Genomic DNA, 25,106 nt, shown 5'->3' on the forward strand with positions numbered 1-25,106 from the left:
AATGACAATAAAAATAAAAATATGAAGAAGAAAGAACAATACAATAAGAAAAAAAACTAAGAACAACAATGACTGAGGCTGTTAAAACAAGTGTCTAGTGTCTTCACTATTAAAAAAGTTCCAGCATTTGTGCAGCTTTAATATATAGCAGCAGACTATTCCAGAGTGTGGGACCTGCCACAGAGAAGGCACTGTCACTGCGAGACTTAAGTTTAAGCCTTGGAATGATAACATTAGTTTTGAACTAGACCTCATGGTTCTTTCTGGAGCATGAATAGATAGGAGCTAAGATGGGTAAGAATAGACTCGCCCATTTAATGATTTAAAAACAAAAGGTAAAATTTTAAATCAGATCATATAAGTAACAGGAAGCCAGTGTAAAGAGGCAGATGAGCTGGAGGCGACTGGTACAAACTGAAATAAAGAGAGTTGTAGACGTCCAATCTGCAAGTAATGAAGAGATGAATAATGTGTTCAAAGGCATTAGCTGGAAGGTGTTACCTTGGCTAGCTGTATCAGATGGAAAAAGCTATATTGGTGCACTCACCTGCCTACACAATTTAAACGAACCATCAAGGTACACAGCATGGGTTTAACATTTGTCTTACAATGAGTGGATAAAGTAACAGAGTTGCCAAACATTCATTTAGGTTTAAAAAATTTAAGGACATCCACTGTTTAACATCTCAAAAGGCAACACAATAACAGCTGAAATGAGTCTATCCCTGCTTTTAAAGGCAACAGATCTGCAAGTCATCTGCAAAACACGGAAATGAAAGGCTATACCGTGAAAAAATAGACCCCAGTGTCAACATATACAGTGCAAACAAGGCTGGATCTAAAATTGGGCCTTGAGGTACACCATAATAAAGAGGGGCTATGTTCAAGCTGTAGGGGGCCATGTTACATAAAAGGTCCTCCTAGATCAGTGAGATCAAAACCACTGAAGAACAGATTCTTTCAGGCTACAATGTGATAGGAGGATATCATGGTTAACCATGTCGAAGGCTGCTGTAAGGCCCAACAACAACAGGGTAGCAGGGCTGCCAGAATCCAGAGTTAAAAGAATATAATTAAAACCCCTTAAACGTGCTGTCTCAGTGCTATGTAGTGACTTAAAACCAGACTGAAACTTTTCAGACTATGAGTAGACCACTTTCTCTAAAACTTTTGAAAGAAAGGGAAGCTTTGAAATGGACCTGTAATTAGCCTGAGCAGCTGGGTCCAGTATGTGTTTCTTTTAAGAAGAGGATTTTAAAAAGAGCCCATTTAAAACATGATGGGACACAGCCTGTAATAAAAGAAGTGTTAATTAATCTCTGTATAAAGCTGAGCACACAGGGGTCTGAGGCGGTGGGTGATGAGAGGGGGCCTAATAGCTGAAACTGTGTCGCTCAAAATTGCCTAAAAATCATCATACATACTTGGTGAAGGTACAGCACCAAATTATTACATGGACTAATAATATGATTAAAAACATTAAAAAGTAGACACTAAAACTATAGAATTAGTATTTAGAGTGTTTACAGTAAACACTTTACTGTAAACACTCTTGGTAAACAGAGATACCGTCCTTAAATACCTGTAAAGAAACATACGACCTATTGTTTTCCCATCTCCTCTCAGCACGGCTGCATTTATGTCTAAGGGTGTGTGTATATTCATTCAAACAGGGTTCTGAAAATGGCTTAGAGCGCTTAGTCCTGAGTGGTGCGACTAAGTCCAAGATATCAGTGCAGGTGGAATTAAAACTATCAGAATTGTCCTCGACACTTTCACAGACTGAATTTATTATCCTATAATGAAGAAATGTGATACTAGATTGAGGGGCTATTAGATGATTGCGCGCTTGTCTTTTATGTGCTAGAGTGCATGACTTATCTAAAGAGCAGCGCAACGTTATAGTGAATATCGCAGGAAAATGACCAGAGAGACACAATTCAGATATTTCTGTCATGTACACACCAAACCTCTGTGATAGCACTAAGTCCAGTGTGTGACCTTTTTTATGAGGGGGGCCAGTGACCCACTGTGTCAGGTTAAAAGAGTCCAGAACATTTAGAATGTCCTTGACCAGAGGTTTAGACTCACAGCAGACATGATTGATGTTTGTTTGAGTGTTTGGTGGCAACGAAAACGGATGTTGAACACTGTACATATACCTCCACCCATACCCGAGGTCCAAGGGAGGCTGAAGAATGTGAAGTCTGGAGGAAGAAGTTCAGAAAAAGCTACAGACTCACCACAGTTTCTGTCAAAAACAGAAAACCAAGCTGCTGAGACTTTGTCATTAAGAAGTTGCTTAATACAAATGTCTTGTTTGATGGTGATCTATTATTTAATAAAGCTATTTGAAGAGTGCAGATTTTGACATCTGAAGCACAAGCATAGGCAAGGCTGCAAAGATTTGTGAGATCCATGCTACATCCACAGGACCGAGGCCGCTTAGGAAAACAGGGAACCAGAAGAAGCTGATCCAATGTTATGGGATCTCCAGGGACAACATGCAGGATCCATCTAAAGGTGTACTCCACTGGTCCTGTAGTTGCATGAGAAGCACAGAGGTAAGCCCCGACTCTGATGAGTGTACCAGCCCGTTTTCCCTGTTTCCTTGGGAGCTTCTTCCAGGGTGTGGCATTAGGGAGTTGGCACAGGTATGTCAAAAGGTGGTAAAGCTTGTCCTTGCGCAGTTTGTTTCAGAACTAGACCATAAGATGCTTTGATCTCTAAAGGCAACTGGTGATCACACACGTAGTACTAAGACATTTAGAGATATTATAGAAAGGAAGAGAACTAACATTAATCAAAACAAAAACTGACAGACACCTTGCCATGTGTTCTGCTGGCACCATCTTTTCTGGCACCAGCAAATGTGACTAATATATCACAAATGTCTTTTAAGAGTAACCTGCAATGTCTTCACAAAGATCAAACAGTCAAGTCACTCCAAATATTTAGAGCCTAGTTACCACCTAAGGAGTTGTGGCTACAAGAAGGTTCAACATTTTTAGGCCTTAACAGAGTAGTCAAAACAAAAGTTTTAGAGTCACAGTTAAACTAATGCTAACACATCACAAACGCAGCAGTTCTGCCTTTGAGGATGTGTTCAAGGACTTCCAGATGGTCTGGATAATAAGTCACTTTCCTCATCCCATGTGGTGAGCAGAATCATTTGCATAATTAGGACATTTGGGACAAATAGCAACATGCAGAAAAGCGCTGAATATTTTTGTAAAATAATCTCAAAATAATCTCAGCCTTCCCCTTGTGGGTGTCAACAAAGAAATACCCCATTTGTTGGTGAAAAACAATGTCTTGTAGCTCTCAAACGCACACACCATACAGCAAGTTGACACACTCATAAGAAAACCCGCTTAACGTAAAGATGTATCCATGCACCACTGCTTTTAATTAAGTGTAATGTAGTGAAGTTCCAATGAAGAAAACAAAGCCCCTATCTTTCACGGGTGCATTTACCAAAACCTTCATGTGACATCTCTACTGGCAGGAGTGTGATGAAAAAGCTGTGGGCTGAAATTAAAACCAGAAACAGATGCAGCGATTGAGAGCACGCATAAAACAGGACATAAATTTGGTGTCAAATAAGTTTCTTTCAGCATAAATGAAAAAAAAAAAAAAAAAACAATAAAAACATTGTAATACTGACTCAGATTACAATGACATCAGTGAATACCTTCCTCAACTTTAGGTTCTAAAATCAGCTCTGAGCTCATGTTTCAATCATGTAATCAATGCCATTTATAACACCATTGTGCTCTGAGCAAGGTCACTGAAGCTGTCTGGGTTGAAAAAAATGAAAGCAACGCTATCACTGAAAAGTTTTATTTAAAGATCCATATTTCCCTTTAGACATTTCACAGAGTAGAAAAGATTTTTTGTTTAGTATTCAAGATGATGTGTGCTGAGGGTGGTCAGGTACTGCAGGCTATCAGTTATACTAATGTGTTAAGCAGAGGATCCTTACAGTCTGTGTCATTAGTATGCTGTCTGTCTTTTACAGAAAAAACAAATCATCTGCATAATATGTGTAATCATTCAGGACTACGTAATTATTTCTATACTTTTCCCAAGAACAGTAGCGAGCTTGATGAAGACCTGAAAGCTACTCCACTGAGTGCATTTCCTATATGTTCCAGACTTGCACTGGTACCCTGTCAGAATTATTAACTCTGTGCAGTTAAAAATTACATTAACATTAGCTAAAAAATGAGGCCTATGCCATTAATTCAGTTTTGTCAGTAGCACACTATAGGGATTTCATTACCTGGCATAAACAAAAAACAACAAAGTCCAGAACACAGCTCTTAGGACTACATTAAATATTCAGTAGATGTTTTGAACAATCACAGCAGGGAGCTGAAAGGGGAGCATAGTCATAAATTGCATTTATGTATCATTTATGGCCCTGCTTCTTTATAGGCAGCCCCATCTGTTGATTTAGAGTTGCCATTTTCGTTTCCTCTTCTTTGATAAAGAGCAGAATCCAATTAGATGCAAATATGCTGTGCCAGAGTCTGAGAAAACGCATGCTCTATATCAGAATTAAAGTGCTGGTAAGAACTATGTGTTAACAAACGTTTTTCCATTTACTCATCCAACAGTTACACAGTCATGTTTCAGGCCACCTGATGAACCTGTAGTCCAGCCTTTTAGTTCTGTTTTAGGTCTCCACTGACTTGAGGAAAGTATATGTGTCTTCAGCTGCTACACACTCCACTACGCTTTCCAGCTAGTTGCTGTTTGGTGTTTATCATGTAGGCTAAAGTGCTTTGTTTTGTTTCCTGACAAACAGCAGTCAGCTGTAACAGGGTGACAGGGTGAGACGGGTGAGAATCGACCAAACATTAAAATTGGGAAAAGCTGCAGATTTATATTTCTGTTTGGGTTTGTGATCACCACAAGAGAACCCTTTCACTGTGATGCATTGTTATTTAATATATTCTAACTAATTGTAGCCACTCCACATACTTGATAGCTCTAGGTTTTCCCCAAAACAGAGGACAAAGGACAAAGACAAAGCACAGAGAAAATGCAGATGCAGTTGTATCAGTGGGAAACATACAATGAGTGAAAAATTCTCCACCAACCCTGAAGGCAGCCAGAATGATTCGGGTGACCTTCTCCTTGACAGACTCCTGGAGGATGTCGGACAGGGCAGGCACTACGTTGTAACGTCTCAACTGTTCACAGAGCTGAGGACTGAAGGCCAGGAGCCAAACACAGAAGATCATCTGGTACTGGAGCTGGAAGCCACACTTGTTGCTCAGCACTGCTGTGATGCTTAAGCAGAAAAACAATATAAATAAATAAAAAGTAAAATGGATCAAAAAAAGTGAAAAGGGAAAAAGACCAACGTTTATCACTGCTAGCTGTTTACTAATAGGAGAGCTTTCACAGCTGTGTCCCTACACGCTGCTCTTCCATTATCTGTGATGATGGCTGAGAATGAGATGTTCAGTCTTTAAATAACAGAAGAGTTGTTCAAATGGAGAGTATGGTACTAATGATTACAAGTAGACAGAGTGTCATACATTTGCAGAAATAGCTGTAAAATGCAGAGATGTGGATCTCACAGATGTGCGATAATTATGTGATACAGATTAAGCAATGAGGCATTGGTGAAAGATGATGGTAAATCATGCATAATTTGTACATTAAATTTTGAACCTTTCATGTTCTGTCTCACTCAGTTTTAGTAAGCATGAACCTGCAAAGTTCTCGATTGTTTGAATGGCAATTGTACAGTAATATCTGAGGGGGACTCTTCAGCACTTTGCTTATTTTTGGTCAGTTACAGACTAATTTGTAACAAATATGACGAATATGGTTAAAAGTACATGTGAAATTGTGTGGCTCTGAATTTTGTTTTGTTTTGTTTACATATCAAGTTTCATTTATTTTCGTCAGGGCAGAGATTGCACCTTCTTCACAGCAGCACCAAAAGCTACATCAGATCTTTTTTAAACAAAATATAAACTTGGTATAGAGTCAGTAGTTAATTTTTCATACTGCTTTGTGCTGTCTGGACTAAATTTTTCACCTTATAGTGTGTCTCTTATATAAATTAAGTCAAATGCAGATGATTAACAGCCAGGCTTTATACTACAGCCTTACTTATGTTTGGGTAAAAGGTAAGTCAGAGGTTTGCCCTACTGTGACTGGCTGTTAGGTTATTAGCTTATCCAACCATCAGACAGGCAAAGAGTCCTATCAAGAGAATAATTTTACATTGAAACAGTGGATGAAGTGGATATAGAAATATAGCTGAAAAGCCAGTAAAATGTCAAAATTTCATGGCTCCTGCTCCTTCAAATAGGTGAATTTTCTGCTTCTCCTTTTAGTCCTTTTGTTCACCTAGAGATGTGGCTTGTTGTCAGCCAAAACGGGCATTGTGATGCTGTTATCTTGAGCTCTATTTCCTGATTTTTTATCTTTCAGTGGTTTTTGAAACTTACTTGATCGGAAGAAAAGTAGTGTGAAAACAAACAAACAATAAACCAGCTGCTGCACAACCTTTTCACATGTTTATATCATTAATTGCCTAACAGAGAAAAAGACATTTAGAAGACCAGAGAGGTTCTACTAATCGACTCAATCAGGAACCAAACCTCGATTATCGCATACAGGAAACTGAAGTGAAATGGGAACTTCAAAAACAATTATGCCATTATAAAAAAAAATTCCCATGGTACAGAGCCTTTATCAAAATATGTCTGTGCCAACTATCCATCATTACTCAATTTTTAAATATTTTTTAGCAACTTTAAAGAACAACCTTTTCCATAAGCTCTTAGTCTTTACAAGATATTTAAGTCTCACAGTACAGCAGAAGCAAGATGATCACTGGTGACTCAAGGAAAAGCAGAGCAGACATGTATGAATCAGGAGGACAGCTGAGATTAAAACTATATTTTTGAAAAGAGCAAACAAAGTTACGATGCTTTAGCAGCAGCTGCACTGTGTCATGACATCCTGACAGAGACACTCTACAATACTACTTTACATGATGTGACTGTCACTGTCATTATTCTTCCTTTCAGTGATTCTTTTCAATCTAACTAATGTATTTACAAGAATCCTAAGCATAAGCAAACCCATGATAAATCAGGAACTGTATTCATATTGATTCCAAGGGCTATTTCAGCAGCTTAACCAATGTTTAAGTCAACCTTAATACATGCTTCACTCACCAGTTAACTCCATCAGCCTCCACCCAGGCAAACCTATACTCATTGATCCTCAGCATCAGCTGGAGGCACCCAGCTACACACTGGACATACTGAGAGCTCTGCAAAAGACAGTGGCAAACATTTACTTAAACATGAACTAAAGCCTTAGCAGTGAAACCAGGAGAAAAAAAAAAACCAAAATGTTAGAAAGTCAAACACATTTAGTGCAGCTCTGAAACATGAAGAAGTTGATGATCAGGGACAGCACATTGAGAAAAAAAACAAAAAAAAAACAAAACACTCCAAACTTTGCATTACAGTCACCTTTCAAACCCCAGGCATCGCACATGCAGTCTTTTCATATGAGTCCATCAACACATGCTAGATCACACACCAACAGTACAATACAGAGCAGCAGGAGGGAAAACGCTCATCACACCTAAGCAGAATAATGTAAATTGAGATTAGAGTGGAAGAAGCTGAGAGGAGAGAACTGATCACATTAATCTGTTATTTTAAAGAGGTTGGGTAGAAGCAAAGAAGTCCAGCGAGAGAAACAGGCAGCAGTGAAGAGAGAAGGAGCGGGGGTTACCTGGCTGAAAATGCAGAGAAAAGATGACGATCAATTGTTAGATAGCCATGTACATATTTCTGAGCATACTTATCAGAGTAATTATATACAGTGGGGCAAAAAAGTATTTAGTCAGCCACCGATTGTGCAAGTTCCCCCACCTAAAATGATGACAGAGGTCAGTAATTTGCACCAGAGGTACACTTCAACTGTGAGAGACAGAATGTGAAAAAAAAAATCCATGAATTCACATGGTAGGATTTGTAAAGAATTTATTCGTAAATCAGGGTGGAAAATAAGTATTTGGTCAATAACAAAAATACAACTCAATACTTTGTAACATAACCTTTGTTGGCAATAACAGAGGTCAAACGTTTACTATAGGTCTTTACCAGGTTTGCACACACAGTAGCTGGTATTTTGGCCCATTCCTCCATGCAGATCTTCTCGAGAGCAGTGATGTTTTGGGGCTGTCGCCGAGCAACACGGACTTTCAACTCCCGCCACAGATTTTCTATGGGGTTGAGGTCTGGAGACTGGCTAGGCCACTCCAGGACTTTCAAATGCTTCTTACGGAGCCACTCCTTTGTTGCCCGGGCGGTGTGTTTTGGATCATTGTCATGTTGGAAGACCCAGCCTCGTTTCATCTTCAAAGTTCTCACTGATGGAAGGAGGTTTTGGCTCAAAATCTCACGATACATGGCCCCATTCATTCTGTCCTTAACACGGATCAGTCGTCCTGTCCCCTTGGCAGAAAAACAACCCCATAGCATGATGTTTCCACCCCCATGCTTCACAGTAGGTATGGTGTTCTTGGGATGCAACTCAGTATTCTTCTTCCTCCAAACACGACGAGTTGAGTTTATACCAAAAAGTTCTACTTTGGTTTCATCTGACCACATGACATTCTCCCAATCCTCTGCTGTATCATCCATGTGCTCTCTGGCAAACTTCAGACGGGCCTGGACATGCACTGGCTTCAGCAGCGGAACACGTCTGGCACTGCGGGATTTGATTCCCTGCCGTTGTAGTGTGTTACTGATGGTGACCTTTGTTACTTTGGTCCCAGCTCTCTGCAGGTCATTCACCACGTCCCCCCGTGTGGTTCTGGGATCTTTGCTCACCGTTCTCATGATCATTTTGCGTGCAATAATCCTTTCTGTCATCGTTGTATTTTTACTCAGTTGTATATAGTATTTGTATTTGTATTCTATTTTTATCTTATTGTATATTTATTTTATTTTATTCTACTGTATATAGTATTTTATTTTATTCTATTCTGTACAGTTGTGTACTGTATTTATTCTTATTGTATTCTAATTTTTGCCTCATAACTTTTGCACTGTCCACTTCCTGCTGTGACAAAACAAATTTCCCACATGTGGGACTAATAAAGGTTATCTTATCTTATCTTATTTTGACCCCACGGGATGAGATCTTGCGTGGAGCCCCAGATCGAGGGAGATTATCAGTGGTCTTGTATGTCTTCCATTTTCTGATGATTGCTCCCACAGTTGATTTTTTCACACCAAGCTGCTTGCCTATTGTAGATTCACTCTTCCCAGTCTGGTGCAGGTCTACAATACTTTTCCTGGTGTCCTTCGAAAGCTCTTTGGTCTTGGCCATGGCGGAGTTTGGAGTCTGACTGTTTGAGGCTGTGGACAGGTGTCTTTTATACAGATGATGAGTTCAAACAGGTGCCATTCATACAGGTAACGAGTGGGGGACAGAAAAGCTTCTTACAGAAGACGTTACAGGTCTGTGAGAGCCAGAGATTTTCCTTGTTTGAGGTGACCAAATACTTATTTTCCACCCTAATTTATGAATAAATTCTTTACAAATCCTACCATGTGGATTCATGGATTTTTTTTTCCACATTCTGTCTCTCACAGTTGAAGTGTACCTCTGGTGCAAATTACTGACCTCTGTCATCATTTTAAGTGGGGGAACTTGCACAATCGGTGGCTGACTAAATACTTTTTTGCCCCACTGTATTGTATTAAAGATATGAGATATAAAATGGTAGGATGCTGCTGCTGTGCAAATGCTTTTTATATTTTTCCTTTTTTATTTCAATGTTCAGGGAAAGATGTTTGTCATGCGCTTTCTGTTTTAAAGAGAACTAGCTTACAGCATGCAATTTTCAATTAAACAGTTAAAAACAAACAGTGGCAGCAAACACCATGCCGTCTAAATGGAGAATTCTTTCTAAAAGCGTCTCATCAGCTGACTCATTTCTCCAACCATCTGGAATTAATAATGAAGATCTTGAATGCAGGAAGAAGATGGGGCAGAAACGGGGAGGAGAGAAAAGATGTGAAAGTCCAGTGACAGCTGACAGATGCCAGCTTGCACAAACCCAGCATTTTGGTTTCTTTAAACTCTTTGTATGGGAAGCGCCAGGATGGTTGAAGCTGCACTTCACTCATACTCACTTCACTGGGAGAAATAGTTCCTGCTCCAATGCTTGTTTCAGGACCTGTACCGTGTAGATTCTAATGAGAAATAAACAAAAGAAAGAGGTGCAAAATTGTTCAAAGGGATTCACTTCAAGCCAAGGTACAGAGGCAGTGGACTCTACACGGTATGTAATTCAGGGACAGCAGGTGCTCACTGATTGGTTGCCTGGGTGCTGAGGGGGAAAGGAACATCAAATGCAATTTCAGGAAGCAGTTTAAAAAAAACTTGCAAAGACAGAAAGTGTTAAAAATAAGAACAGTCACAAAACCATGCTGTTGTCAAAAGTTGGATATCTATAAAATCTGAAGACAACTTTGGGGCTATGCTGGAAATACTGGCATACAATGGAGAAACTAGATGTCGTTTTATCAGCCTACTCTTTATTGCATACATCTGCCAAAGCATCACTAGCACCTACAGAGCATCTGTCAATGGAAAAATCTCAAGGTCTGACAAGCCTGTTCAAACCCAATATGAATACATTATATTTCAAACAAGGCTTCCACTGTGAGCCCAAAACCTGAATAAAATGCTGACAAAATGAATAGGTGGAAATTATGAATTACCTTGGCTTTTTAGAGAGTTACACTCTGGAAAAAGGGAGTAAATTAAACCCCACCGGTGAAAGAGGAGCCCAGTGTCTCGAGAAGCTGAGAGCCAATATCTGAGATGTTAATAACCCATGAAATGATTCAGGAAAAAAAAAGTTGGAACCATTTCATGCAGCTCCAAAAATTGATTTGAACACTAATGTTCAAACTGAACCAAATCGAAGAGTGCAAATGAAATGGATCTTTACTAACCAGCATTATGAAATGTAATTTGTGCAATGATTTAAATGATCTTGCAATATTCATAGTGAAAATGAATGTTAATGAGAATAAATGTACTGTTTTAGTCACGTTCATGGTGTTTCTTAACTTTAAACATCAAGCAACCTTACTATATATACTACTACCAATACCAGCAATTATACATACACGCAACAAAGAGACAATTAACTGTACAATAGTGTAGCACAAAAATTAAATGCTTAAAGGTTCTTTCTCCACAAGCAGTTAATCACAATCTATGTGACCTTAAAAACTGAAAACAGCTTTAAAACTCAGATTTAGAAACTATTTTAACATTATATTTTTTGCAAACAATTACGCTTCATTTACCTGTGAGCTGAGTTGACTCTTGATCCAGTTGAAGTAGTAGTTCAGATCACTTCCTTCCATCAGATCGCGGCCCCAGGCAGCCAGCTTAGCGATGATCCTCGCCGCCTATTAAATGAAGGAGGATATTTTACATCCATATTGTCTGCTAGCAACAGAAATTTACAGAAAATCCTCAATAAAATATAAAGTACTGACAGATCACGGTGTATGTAATGTAAAATATGCTATTTGTTATATTACTGTCATACCAATATACAGGGAGTGCAGAATTATTAGGCAAGTTGTATTTTTGAGGAATAATTTTATTATTGAACAACAACCATGTTCTCAATGAACCCAAAAAACTCATTAATATCAAAGCTGAATGTTTTTGGAAGTAGTTTTTAGTTTGTTTTTAGTTTTAGCTATTTTAGGGGGATATCTGTGTGTGCAGGTGACTATTACTGTGCATAATTATTAGGCAACTTAACAAAAAACAAATATATACCCATTTCAATTATTTATTTTTACCAGTGAAACCAATATAACATCTCCACATTCACAAATATACATTTCTGACATTCAAAAACAAAACAAAAACAAATCAGCGACCAATATAGCCACCTTTCTTTGCAAGGACACTCAAAAGCCTGCCATCCGTGGATTCTGTCAGTGTTTTGATCTGTTCACCATCAACATTGCGTGCAGCAGCAACCACAGCCTCCCAGACACTGTTCAGAGAGGTGTACTGTTTTCCCTCCTTGTAAATCTCACATTTGATGATGGACCACAGGTTCTCAATGGGGTTCAGATCAGGTGAACAAGGTGGCCATGTCATTAGTTTTTCTTCTTTTATACCCCTTCTTGCCAGCCACGCTGTGGAGTACTTGGACGCGTGTGATGGAGCATTGTCCTGCATGAAAATCATGTTTTTCTTGAAGGATGCAGACTTCTTCCTGTACCACTGCTTGAAGAAGGCGTCTTCCAGAAACTGGCAGTAGGACTGGGAGTTGAGCTTGACTCCATCCTCAACCCGAAAAGGCCCCACAAGCTCATCTTTGATGATACCAGCCCAAACCAGTACTCCACCTCCACCTTGCTGGCGTCTGAGTCGGACTGGAGCTCTCTGCCCTTTACCAATCCAGCCACGGGCCCATCCATCTGGCCCATCAAGACTCACTCTCATTTCATCAGTCCATAAAACCTTAGAAAAACCAGTCTTGAGATATTTCTTGGCCCAGTCTTGATGTTTCAGCTTGTGTGTCTTGTTCATCCCAACATCCACAATGACGGCGAAACAACTAGTAGCTCAGTGTTCCAACATTCGAAAGAAGGGACTGCTCTCACAGCTAGAGATTGACGAGGTACAACACAAATGCTACGGCAAGGAGGAGTCAGGACGCCAGGTCAGGGGGGAGATATCATCACCCCCACCCGAGATTGGGTACATAGCCCCAAGTGTGATAGGAGAAGGATCGTTGAGTGCGAGAGGAACTGACCTGAAAAATAGGATCATGGCCAAGCTTGAAACCTGGATCCCCCGTAGCCGGTTACCAAGATTACGTGAAGTACCCTCAGAAGGTCTGCTAGATGATGTTAATGCAGCACTACGGGCAATACCTACAACCACGATTACCGACACTAACAAGCTGATCTACAATACGGCAGCAGTGATCAGTGAGATGCTTGGCTACAAGTTGAACAGCCACAAGGGGCAGTACCCTCCATGGAGAAGGAGGCTAGAGGGCAAGATCAAAGTAGCACGGAGAGAGGTTAGCCAACTAACGGAGTTGCAGAAAGGTGCGACGAATAAGGTGCCTAAGAAATACAGCAAGCTGTCCATACCTGAGGCCTTGGAAACTGCCAAGCAAAGACTCACAGCCTTGGCCAGCCGCTTGAGGAGGTACACCAGAGAGATAGAAGGCAGGAGAATAAACCAGCTGTTCTCCACAGAACCAGCAAAGGTGTACTCTCAGTGGCAAGGGAACAATAAGAGAACAGCACCACCAAGGCTGGAGACGGAGCAATACTGGAAGAGCATATGGGAGAAGGATGCAACCCATAACGGCAATGCTCAGTGGCTAGAGGATCTGAGGGCAGACCACAGCGACCTCCCTGAACAGGGTCCAGTAACCATCACAGTGGCAGATATCCAAGAAAGGGTCTCCAGTATGAAGAGTTGGACAGCACCAGGGACCGACATGGTTCACGCCTACTGGCTGAAGAAGCTAACTGCACTCCACGAGCGTCTGGCAGCACAAATGAACCAGCTGCTAGTTAACGAGATACACCCGGAATGGCTAACTGAAGGCCGGACGGTCCTGATCCCCAAGGACCCCAAGAAGGGACCGGTCCCCTCCAACTACCGACCAATAACCTGCCTCAGTACTACATGGAAGCTCCTGTCAGGCATCATATCAGCTAAGATGAACGGGCACATGGGTCAATACATGAGCGGGACACAGAAAGGAATTGGCAAGAATACCAGAGGCGCAAAACACCAGCTACTGGTAGACAGAACAATCAGCCGAGACTGCAAGACCAGACTGACCAACCTGTGCACTGCCTGGATTGATTACAAGAAGGCCTATGACTCAATGCCCCACAGCTGGATACTGGAATGCCTAGAATTGTACAAGATCAATGGGACCCTAAGAGCCTTCATCAGGAACTCAATGGGGATGTGGCGTACAACACTAGAGGCCAACTCCAAGCCCATAGCACAAGTCACCATCAAGTGCGGGATCTACCAAGGAGATGCTCTGTCCCCACTGCTGTTCTGCATAGGCCTGAACCCCCTCAGTGAGATCATTAACAAGACTGGCTACGGATACCGACTACGGAACGGAGCAGTTGTCAGCCACCTCCTGTACATGGATGACATCAAGCTGTATGCCAAGAGTGAACGAGACATCGATTCACTGATCCACACTACCAGGCTATACAGCAATGACATTGGAATGTCGTTCGGACTGGAGAAGTGTAGTCGGATGGTAACAAAGAGAGGGAAAGTAGTCAGAACTGAGGGGATTGAACTACCAGAAGGCAACATTGCAGACATAGAGGACAGTTACAAGTACTTGGGGATCCCGCAGGCGAATGGGAACCATGAAGAGGCCGCTAGAAAAGCTGCAACCACCAAGTACCTGCAGAGGGTCAGGCAAGTCCTGAGGAGTCAGCTGAATGGTAAGAACAAGATCCGGGCCATCAACACGTACGCCCTGCCCGTGATCAGGTACCCTGCTGGGGTAATAGGCTGGCCAAAGGAGGAGATAGAAGCCACTGACATAAAGACAAGAAAGCTCCTTACCATGCATGGAGGGTTTCACCCCAAGTCCAGCACCCTGAGGCTGTACGCTAAGCGGAAGGAAGGGGGCCGGGGACTGGTGAGTGTCAGCACCACAGTCCAGGATGAGACAAGGAACATCCAAGAATACATTGGGAAGATGGCCCCAACTGACCGAGTGCTCAGTGAATACCTCAGGCAGCAGAAACCCAAGAAAGAGGAGGGAGACGAGGAACCAGCATGGAAGGACAGGCCCCTGCACGGTATGTACCACCGGCAGATAGAGGAGGTGGCTGATATCCAGAAATCCTACCAGTGGCTGGACAAAGCTGGACTGAAAGACAGCACAGAGGCACTAATCATGGCAGCACAAGAACAAGCTCTGAGCACAAGATCCATAGAGGCTGGGGTCTATCACACCAGGCAAGACCCCAGGTGCAGGCTGTGTAAAGATGCCCCAGAGACAATCCAGCACATAACAGCAGGGTGCAAGATGCTAGCAGGCAAGGCATACATGGAACGCCATAACCAAGTGGCCGGCATAGTGTACAGGAACATCTGTGCCGAGTATAACCTGGAAGTCCCGAGGTCAAAATGGAAGATGCCCCCAAGGGTGGTGGAGAATGACCGAGCTAAGATCCTGTGGGACTTCCAGATACAGACGGACAAAATGGTGGTGGCTAACCAACCGGACATAGTGGTGGTAGACAAACAGAAGAAGACGGCCGTAGTGATCGATGTAGCGGTTCCGAATGACAGCAATATCAGGAAGAAGGAACACGAGAAGCTGGAGAAATACCAAGGGCTCAGAGAAGAGCTCGAGAGGATGTGGAGGGTGAAGGTAACGGTGGTCCCCGTGGTAATCGGAGCACTAGGTGCGGTGACTCCCAAGATAGGCGAGTGGCTCCAGCAGATCCCGGGAACAACATCGGAGATCTCTGTCCAGAAGAGCGCAGTCCTGGGAACAGCTAAGATACTGCGCAGGACCCTCAAGCTCCCAGGCCTCTGGTAGAGGACCCGAGCTTGAAGGATAAACCGCCCGCAGGGGCGTGCTGGGTGTTTTTATATATATATATATATATATATATATACATATATGTTGCTGATGGAGTTCAAACAATCAGGCTATAGCGCTTTGGGGTCCTTAGGGACTAATAAAGCGCTATACAAATACAGGCCATTTACCAGTTTACAATGATTGAGGCCACAGCTACTGACTCATAAACAATTTCAGCTTGGTAAGTGTTCTGTGATGAGACAGAAACAATTTCAGTTCTCCAATTTCCTCTTGGCCAGGAGAGAAACGTCAAGCCTGTAATTTAAAAACAAGACTCAGCATGACAGTTTGATTGAGTTAAGTGCTGTGTCATAGACTTGGGGTCACATTAAGCCCACCTGCTGGATGCCATCTGGCTGGTATTCTTAATTAAGCTTTGCCCTATCATAGTACTCAGTTTGTCATTAGGTGGCCATTCTTTATTAGAAAAGAGTGGCAGCGAGAAGTCATTACATTTAATTGCCTGTTTTTAAGGAAAACGTGGAAGGTTGCTTTGTGAGGAATTATTGATGCCTTGCCATGATTAGAAACAGAGACATCTATGAAAAATGTATGGCTCTAAAAATATAATAGAATATACCAGCTAATTTAGAGTATTCTATTAAGTACACTATGATCCTGCTTTCCAAGACCACAAATGTTTTTCCGCCTGGGCCACCGTCCACTGTGAACACATGCACAATTTACAAAAATTGTCTGGATGTGACTTGTTCTGTTTCTAACTCACCATGTGGACAGTAAAGAGATCCTGACGATTCAGCATTGGAAGGAAGTAGGACCAGGCGGTGTTTTTTGTCTTTTTGGCATAGTCGAAGAAGATGTTCACCCTCTGATGGTTCTCCTGCGAGACAATAAAAATAAAACTTAATTGGATGAGCTCTTGGGTTGTGCACATGAATACTAAACAACTGACTGCCTGACAGACAATCTATTTTATAGGAACACAATATTTTGAAGAAAATTATCTAATGTTAATAGAAACGTGATTGTCCCGATGGCTAATGCCATTATTAAAGGTTTAATCAGTTTTCTCCAGTTATCGCTGTAGCTGCTGAGATTTTAGTATTAGACACCTATTTTCCAGGAATGCTGCAGAACCCCTGAGATTTCAATCACAACTCTCATCAGCCAAGCCTCCAAATATACCACTTGTGTGTTTAAAGATGTAAATCTCTGTTTTCGTTTTCAATAATTACTAACCCACGCTTGAGTTGATTCTATAATCCAAGCACAAGGGGGACCTTTAATAGTTTTATTTTAGCTTTTCTAGAAACTTAGCTAAGAGTGCTTCGAAAACCTAAATCACAAGTCTGTTTATGTGAGGGTAAAGCAATGTGACCTGTGAACCATTCACACCCTCTATATAAAGAGCATGAATCTCAGTATCTTTGTTTACATATATATAGATAGTAGGTTTGTACATGCATATTCCATTTGTCCCAGGTCAGTGGTTCTGTCTGTGTACCTGCAAGGTGTCATCAATCAGAGTCAGGATGTACTGGACCGTCTGCTCTTTGGAGATGTGAGCCATCAGGTTTAGAAAGGTCTTTGCACACTGGGCAAAAACAGAAAAAAAGCACATATGTATTTTAAAAATTCTGCACTGAACCTCTGAAGAGATTCAAGCTCAGGTAAACATAATGCAAAGCAGTGTGTCTGAAATAGATTGGTAGGAATTCAATTCACAGCAAGCTGCGATCTTACAGATAACAGAACAACACAAGCAAACACAAGAGCTGGTGCTGTCTTGTTAGTGATGGACACAGGCAGAAAATTTTTTATTTTTTTTTTTAAAAACAGGAAGTTGTCACATCAACAGTGATTAAAAAAAGACATGTAACTTCAGTAAAATTGCACAACTATGAAATGCTACAAAAAACTTTCAAGATTGCACGGTAAATGCTAAATTAGCACAGTGTTCAGCTGTCCAACTGCTTATGAAGGGAGATGATTAATGTTCATTGTTTTGATGTAATGCCCTCATTTATCTGAAATGGCATAACTAAGACTCCTCACTGTGACTGGTTTTTGCTTAATCTATAAGGCTGAAAACATCTAAAAGAGGTGGTATGAATTCCCTGAATGTTAACACTGATGAAGCACATAAAATGAACAGACAGTAGAAAAGGACTCTATACCTGATGCCCCTCATTGGTCAGAATGACTTGTTTCTGATCAGAGCTGGCCACCTCAAACTTCTTGATGAATTCACAGTCCTCTGTTGAGATCATTTGACTCCTAAAAAAATCATGACATGATTTCCACATTAATACAAAGCTAAAATTGGACAAATGCAGCACTCCTAATAATTTGCAGTCTGGCTTTTGTAGAGCTCATTCCACCGAAACAGCTCTTCTCCTTATTGTTTCTGTTATATCTGCTCCCTCTTCAGCACATTTTGAGCACTTTTAAGGACTTTTCTTTAAGGACTTTTCTTATCACTGCTACACACATATGTTTTCAGTATTTCTTTTTATCCCCAAGAGGTTTCTAAGATTCAGATCACGCATGGGGGCTTAGACTCTATTAAAAGTTGGATGGCTGACAATATTCTCCAACTTAATAATAAAAAATCCTTGTTTGCGCCTCTGAGATTTGAGACTAAAGTAATGGAAATTCTAGGTCCTCTTTCTATATCTTCTATCAGGAACCTGATAACACAACCTATAACTTTTGACTCAACTTTCACTCTGGATGCTCAAATTATACCTCTGGTTTGCTCTTGGTTTTACCGGTTAAGAAATATTGCCAAAATTAGGGATGGGTATCGTTTAGGTTTTATCCGATACCGGTGCCAAATCGGTACTTTTGAAACGGTGCCGGTGCTCAAACGGTGCTCAAACCGGTGCTTAAAGAATGGAGAACACAAAATTGGTCCAAAAACCTCTCATGTTCAGCTGTTTTTTGTAAAAATATAACAATGTTAGCCTTTTCTGCAGCTATGGGGCATATATGGTATCACTCTTGGCTGGAAGCAGTGCTTAAACAATGGAAAAAACACAAACTTTGTCCTAAACCTCTCATGTTTAACTGTTTTCCACTTTTTCTTTGGTCATTTTAGCCTTTTTAGCCAGGGTGAAGGGAGTATCTGCCATCAAACAAGAGGACAGCCGCATGTAGCTATGATGATGTTTGCTAGTTCACCTTACATGCATTAATGTAATAACGTGGTTAGCCTACTCAACGTAAATTAGCTACTCACGCAGAAAAGAACGGCTGCTGCTGCCACCATCATCCGTCATCATTTCTGCTACACTGGCAGGGCTAGGGGCCAGGACTCTCCTCTTCGTGTTTTTGGGGGATGTTGCATAACAGGCAACCCACCCGCAGTAGATGTGCTCGGTGTGAGGTCTCGCAGCAAGCTATCAAATACGGCGCATTTCTGGGCTTTTAAAAAAAAAACGCTACGCGTCGCCAGGTGTTTCATCGGATTTGAGGTGTTACCTCCTTTGACAGTATCACAGTATCAGCTTAAAGCACTTGTTGCAGGCTGCTGAGTTTGCATATTTTGCTATGAAGTACAGCCAGACTTTTGACCGCTTCGCCTTGGACATTTTTAATCTGTAGCTCTGCTCTAACAGAACGTACGTACCTGGCCCCGCCTACGATCCTCGGAAACGTAAAATGATTGGCTAGAATCTAAAGTGTATCACAGCTCAGGAAAAAAAAGCACCGAAATAAAGCACCGAAATGTGCGCTGCTTTTCGGTCTGGTTACTACCGTTTATGTCAGAACCGGTGCCATCATGGCACCGGACACCGGTACCCATCCCTAGCCAAAATGCCTTTATATCATCAAATCTGGACTACTGTAATCTATTATTTAATTCTAATTGTTTTATTCTAAGCGCTCACATGTAAAACCATTACTGATTCCACTGCACTGGCTTCACATTAACTTTAGAGTCTACTTTAATATTCCTGCTCTGACTTTTAGAGCTCTGCATGGACAGGCAGCAGTGTACATCAATGAACGTTTACATCCATACCACCCCAGCAGGTCCCTAAGGTCATATGATCAGGGCCCGCTGGCTGTGCATCACACAAGGCTGAAAATTAAAGGAGACAAGACCTTTTGCAACAGTTGCCCCAGACTCTGGAACGTTCTCCCACTGAGCCTGAGATTTGTGGACTTTTTGTGGATTTTTTAAGTTCTAGCATTTGTGTTTTGAAATAATTTATGATATTTATCTTGAAAGTTATATTTTAATTAGCGCTGTCAACGTTAATCTCGTTAAAATGACGTTAACGCCATAACCACATTAACGCAGCAAATCTCCGTTATGCTAACTGCGCTAACACTGTGCAGCCCCTAGGCACGGGGCGATTGCTAACTGAGATTTGCCGTGTTAATGCGGTTATGGCGTTAACGTCATTTTAACAAGATTAACGCTGACAGCACTAATTTTTAATTCTAAATACATTTTTAATTACTTGGTACTGTAATGTGTGCAATGATTTGCTACACTCAAACAAAGACACTCACTGGAGGATTGGGATTTGCTCAGTCACTAACATGATCCTTTGAATTGCAAGCGGCAACGTAAACAATAATGTCAACTGACCACAATATACCACATTTCCTAGTCAAGACAAAGCACAGCAGGTTCTGTAACGGTAGATGTTGTAAAAACAGAACAAAACAAAAAACAAACAAACATGCCAATAGTGTGACCACACTTATTCAAAGCTGAATTAAATCTGAAGATTTTTTTATGAGTCACAAATCATCCCTTCTTTACTAACACATGCTTGTTAAAAAAGGAAGTATCACTCAAGACAATGAATCTCAGTCCAAGAAAAGGAGCTTAGCTATTTTAGATTACAGGACGTAGCCAGCACTAAGACCATTAAAGTATGCAGAAAAAAATAAATATTCATGAAGTGACAGCTCAGCTTAATAAGATTTTGACACACTAACTCTCAGGCAACATACACAACAACAACAAAAACAGAAACCTAGATTTAATTTCAGATATGTGGGGGCCACAAAGCAATATCGACAACTGGAGAAGATGAGACCAGGAAGCTAAACTTACACGTGAAAAACCTGCAGTCTACTGATAGCTACCATGAAAGTGGGTTATTTTTGTTTCCGATTTAGAACATGGTTACCCACTGTCTCAAAGCTGAGGCAACAGGGTTCAAATTCAATCTGGGGCCTTTCTGTGTGGAGTGAATGCTCTCCCCATCTCTGTGTGGGCTCACTCCAGGTAATCTTTCTTTCACTGTTCAAAGACACGCAGGGGGTTAGGTTACTTGGTGATTCTAAATTGTCTGTATGTGTGAATGTGATCATGAATGGTTGTCTATCTGTGTCAGTTACTGAACAGGCCAATCCCAGTGTTTGCGGGCTGCATTAATATGACATGCAAGGTTATGTCAGGTTACAACTGAATAACATTACATTTAAGGGTTTCAGAGGGGTTTACAGTCACGATGTACCCTACTTACAGCATAGATTTTCCATTAATGCAAAAAAATAAAAATAAAAATTATAAACAAACAGCAAAGAAAGAAAACCTTTGGATGTGGTGACAATGAAAGAGCAGAGAAATATATGTAATTGGTGAGAACAAAATACAAGACACGCCTTCCAATATAATTTAGCCCACTACAATGCAGATACCATAGCTCGAAAGAAGATACACATATAGTCAAACAAAATTATGATTTACAGTGTCTCCGAAAATCCAAATTGCATGCGATTTGTAAAAGAAGAATTCCTGACAGAACTGTTGTCTTGAATTACATTATTTTACATGTGTATATTACCATGAAGTACCGTTGTAATATGAACTTACTGAAGGTAGGACTGCCAGTTGACCTGATTGGCCCGAACCTCAGCTGCTTTTGCAGCAATGATGTTGGTTGGGACCGCAGCGTCCACAGCCCCGCGAATATCCATGTTGTATTAAATCCCTTACAGTATATGTCCGGATAGAGATCCAGCACCACCTTATGAGAAACAGATTCAAATTCAGTACAGTGACACCCCCCCTCCCCCCTTTCTTACCTACAAGCTGGAAAGTTGGAGAACCAAGAACAGAAACTACAACGCCTGGGTTTATGCTGTACTTGTTAATACTCAGTTAAGATGCTGTAATAGCTAACAGGGCTCGATATCTATTTATAAAGCTCTTAAGCGAGGGCGAAAGCTATTTTATAGCGTTATTCTTTCTTCGTGTGTGGATATATTAAACGTTTTCGTGCAGTTTTATTGTTTTAATTTAAATGGCTAAACGGAAAAACAAAACCAGCAGCAGCAGGTCAAGCTAGGCAACTAGCTTGCCCAATGTCACATCAAGTCATACATTTGTCTTCCTGAGAGCTGTGATAAAACAACTTATGACATAGCTTTTGGCACCAAGCTGTGCCTAAACTGTAGCCTAACACGGTTTGTACAAACAAATATGTCATTTATTAACGTCAAAGGCGACGCAAACATCGTTAGCTCAGAGCTAACCGATTGCAAAACAAGCTAAGAATGCTAAGATAAGCTAGCTGTGCTAATATAGCTTCAAAGCAATTCTGTAAAAAGCCCACATTATAACAGCTACACCGGAAGCAAGATTCAGAAACACACTTTTTGCCCGCTAAAAACTTAATCGATGCGTCAACGAACAACAGAGTATAAACTCGGTTAAATTTCTTACCCAGCTTCTGAGCTATATGAATGAACAGCTGACTGACTACAACACAGCGTCACGATCCGTCATGTGACAGTCAGTCAGTCACATGCACGCACTTCAGTGTGAAGTGCGGTCTTCAGAGCGGAAGAGGGTCAGCTTTTGTATTTTTGGATTACCACATCACCTTAGTGTAACAGTTAGGGAGAACAAGATGTAAATAAATGCCAAATAAGAATTACCTATAAAAAACGAATACAGAAATCCAGAAAGTAGCTTTGTGTTTAATGCATACGTACATTAACTACTAACTACTACTATTAACTACTTTTCTTCCTACTTTATATATTTGTTGTAAGGCAGTACTCGGGGGAAAAAATTATACTTTCTTTCTTACTGCGGTCGAAATATGTAAATTTCTTTTTAGATTAGGAGTTTGTATTGAGACATATAGTGAATTCTTTTTTTAATTTCCAAATTCAGCATATGTAAAGTATTTTAAATTACTTTCTCCCCAGTCATTATCATCAGTAATGTACTACCTACTTAATTACTTACCATTAATGCAACACTAACAACCCAGTAACATATGATACACTTTTGTTTTTCCTTATTGCAGTTTTGACTTAAGTGAGAAGTGGAGATTTGCACTGAAGGGAGGACCAATGAAAGTCAGTAGACAAAAGACAAAATGCATGTGTGCGAATCAGAGGGAGAAGAAAGAGAAGAAAGTTCAACATGCAAGGCGTATGGGAAATTAGATGAGGTAAATATTTGGGATCAACCATCCAAGTAAGTGCACGAGACAGGTGAAGAAGCATCTCTAGGCAAGGTGGAATGGGTGGAGATGAGTGGCAGAAGTGATTTATGACAAAAGGACAGCACCAAGAGTGTAAAGCAAGGTTTAAAAGTTGGTAGTGAGACTTGATAAGATGTAAGGTTTGGAGACAGATTTCCAATGGGAATGACCAGGATGGACACGAATAGAAATGAACACATTAGGGAGTCAGCTCAGGTTAAGTGGTTTGGAGACAAGGGTCAGGAGGCCAAGATGAGATGTTTTGCATGTTTGGACATGTGCTAAGGATGGATAGTGAATACACTGGACAAAGGATCCTGAATATGGAGCTGCCAGGCAGGAAGAAAAGAGGAAGACCACAGTAATGATTCATGGGCATAATCAAGTAGGACATGCAGGGATGGGCTCATAGAGGACGATGCTAGGGATAGGGTGAGATGGAGGCAGATGATCTGCTGTGGCAACCCCTTAACAGAGCAGAAGAAGAAGAAGACTTAAGTGTTATTATTAATGCACAACTTTCACTTTTAAAATACCATTAGTTACTCACAGTTAAGCAAATCCTGATCTTTACAGTAAAGATAAAATATTTCATTTAATATTCTTGCATATTGGTTTTAAATTACAAATGTCAACCCACTGCCATTTACCATGTGTTGATATGGGCCACTTAAAGAGTTTATTGTTCATTGCTTGAGCATGTTTTTTATGGCGTGGTCTGCTGGGGCGGCAGCATCTCTGCTGGGGACAGGAAGAGACTGAACAGGGTGATCCGAAGGGCCAGCTCTGTTCTAGGATGCCCTCTGTGGAGGTGGTGAGTGACAGGAGAACGGCGGCTAAGCTGTCATCCCTGATGGACAACATCTCCCACCCCATGCAGCAGACTGTGACAGCACTGAGCAGCTCCTTCAGTGGGAGACTGCGGCACCCACGGTGTGGGACGGAGAGATTTCGCAGGTCTTTCCTCCCCACTGCTGTCAGACTCCATAATAAAGACTTTAACTGATCAAGCACACACATCCATACATATGCAATAATACTAAGTGCAATAATCCTTTCTGTCATCGTTGTATTTTTACTCAGTTGTATATAGTATTTGTATTTGTATTCTATTTTTATCTTATTGTATATTTATTTTATTTTATTCTACTGTATATAGTATTTTATTTTATTCTATTCTGTACAGTTGTGTACTGTATTTATTCTTATTGTATTCTAATTTTTGCCTCATAACTTTTGCACTGTCCACTTCCTGCTGTGACAAAACAAATTTCCCACGTGTGGGACTAATAAAGGTTATCTTATCTTATCTTATCTTATGTTTTAACCTGTATTTCTTATTCAGTTTGCCATTGTATTGAGAGCTGTAGCCAAATTATTTATTCATTTATTCAAATTATTAACATATCAAGAAGATGTTCTATATCTGCCTATCTAAATAATTCAGGCACATGGTGGAAATTGGTGGCTCGTAAATAATTTATTACCCTAGTCAGTTGATAATATTTTGTCGTGGTTGCATTTATTACATTTCAGTTGACTAATGAAATCTAATAAACACAACCAAGACAAAGTTAAAAGCTTAAATATTAACACAAGAAAGTAGAATTTATAAATATAGACTGTAACATTTAAAATATTCCAGAGGATTGGAAATGAGAAGACACCAGCCAATCAATCACAATCAGCTTTGCTGTTGGCTGATGAGGTGTTTGAACTTTGTGGATTTGTGTGGATGACAGAGCACTAAAGTCAGATGAGAGCTCACACCAAAGACGTTAGATCTGTGTTGATCCATGCATGTCTGTAATAAGCACACAAGTATGACACATCAGAATCTTCTCAGTAAAACCCCTAATAAAAAGAGGCTGGCACCACTGTTGCCAGCAGATTGTATGCGTGCATATCAATAGCGTTAGACTTATTTTTGCTAAATGTTTCTTCTACAAGGTCCATTTAACAATTTCCATTGG

The 25,106-nt window shown here is 40.7% G+C and overlaps 1 protein-coding gene across 2 annotated transcripts in view; it reads right to left on the reverse strand.

Moving 5' to 3' along the window:
- The window catches only part of atp6v1h (ATPase H+ transporting V1 subunit H), a 36,193-nt gene extending 13,687 nt beyond the window's left edge, over window positions 1-22,506 (reverse strand). Inside the window, exons 1-9 of one of the 2 annotated variants that reach the window (XM_086271168.1) lie at window positions 22,362-22,506; window positions 21,510-21,663; window positions 17,845-17,944; window positions 17,172-17,261; window positions 16,434-16,547; window positions 11,385-11,489; window positions 10,197-10,256; window positions 7,212-7,309; window positions 5,109-5,301 (exon numbers count right to left, since the gene is read on the reverse strand). In XM_086271168.1, the coding sequence (XP_086127294.1) occupies window positions 5,109-5,301; window positions 7,212-7,309; window positions 10,197-10,256; window positions 11,385-11,489; window positions 16,434-16,547; window positions 17,172-17,261; window positions 17,845-17,944; window positions 21,510-21,613 (864 nt within the window). In that variant the 5' untranslated portion in view covers window positions 21,614-21,663; window positions 22,362-22,506. The remainder of the gene's footprint in view (window positions 1-5,108; window positions 5,302-7,211; window positions 7,310-10,196; window positions 10,257-11,384; window positions 11,490-16,433; window positions 16,548-17,171; window positions 17,262-17,844; window positions 17,945-21,509; window positions 21,664-22,361) is intronic. The other variant, XM_086271169.1, reaches the window with a different exon arrangement.
- Window positions 22,507-25,106: the final 2,600 nt, after the last annotated feature.

This window comes from Aulonocara sp. 'chitande type north' Nkhata Bay, linkage group LG18, assembly GCF_057382095.1.
Source record: "Aulonocara sp. 'chitande type north' Nkhata Bay isolate Kocher_YH1m ecotype deep benthic linkage group LG18, A_spYH_male_GT1.1, whole genome shotgun sequence".
Classification (NCBI taxonomy): Eukaryota; Metazoa; Chordata; class Actinopteri; order Cichliformes; family Cichlidae; genus Aulonocara; species Aulonocara sp. 'chitande type north' Nkhata Bay.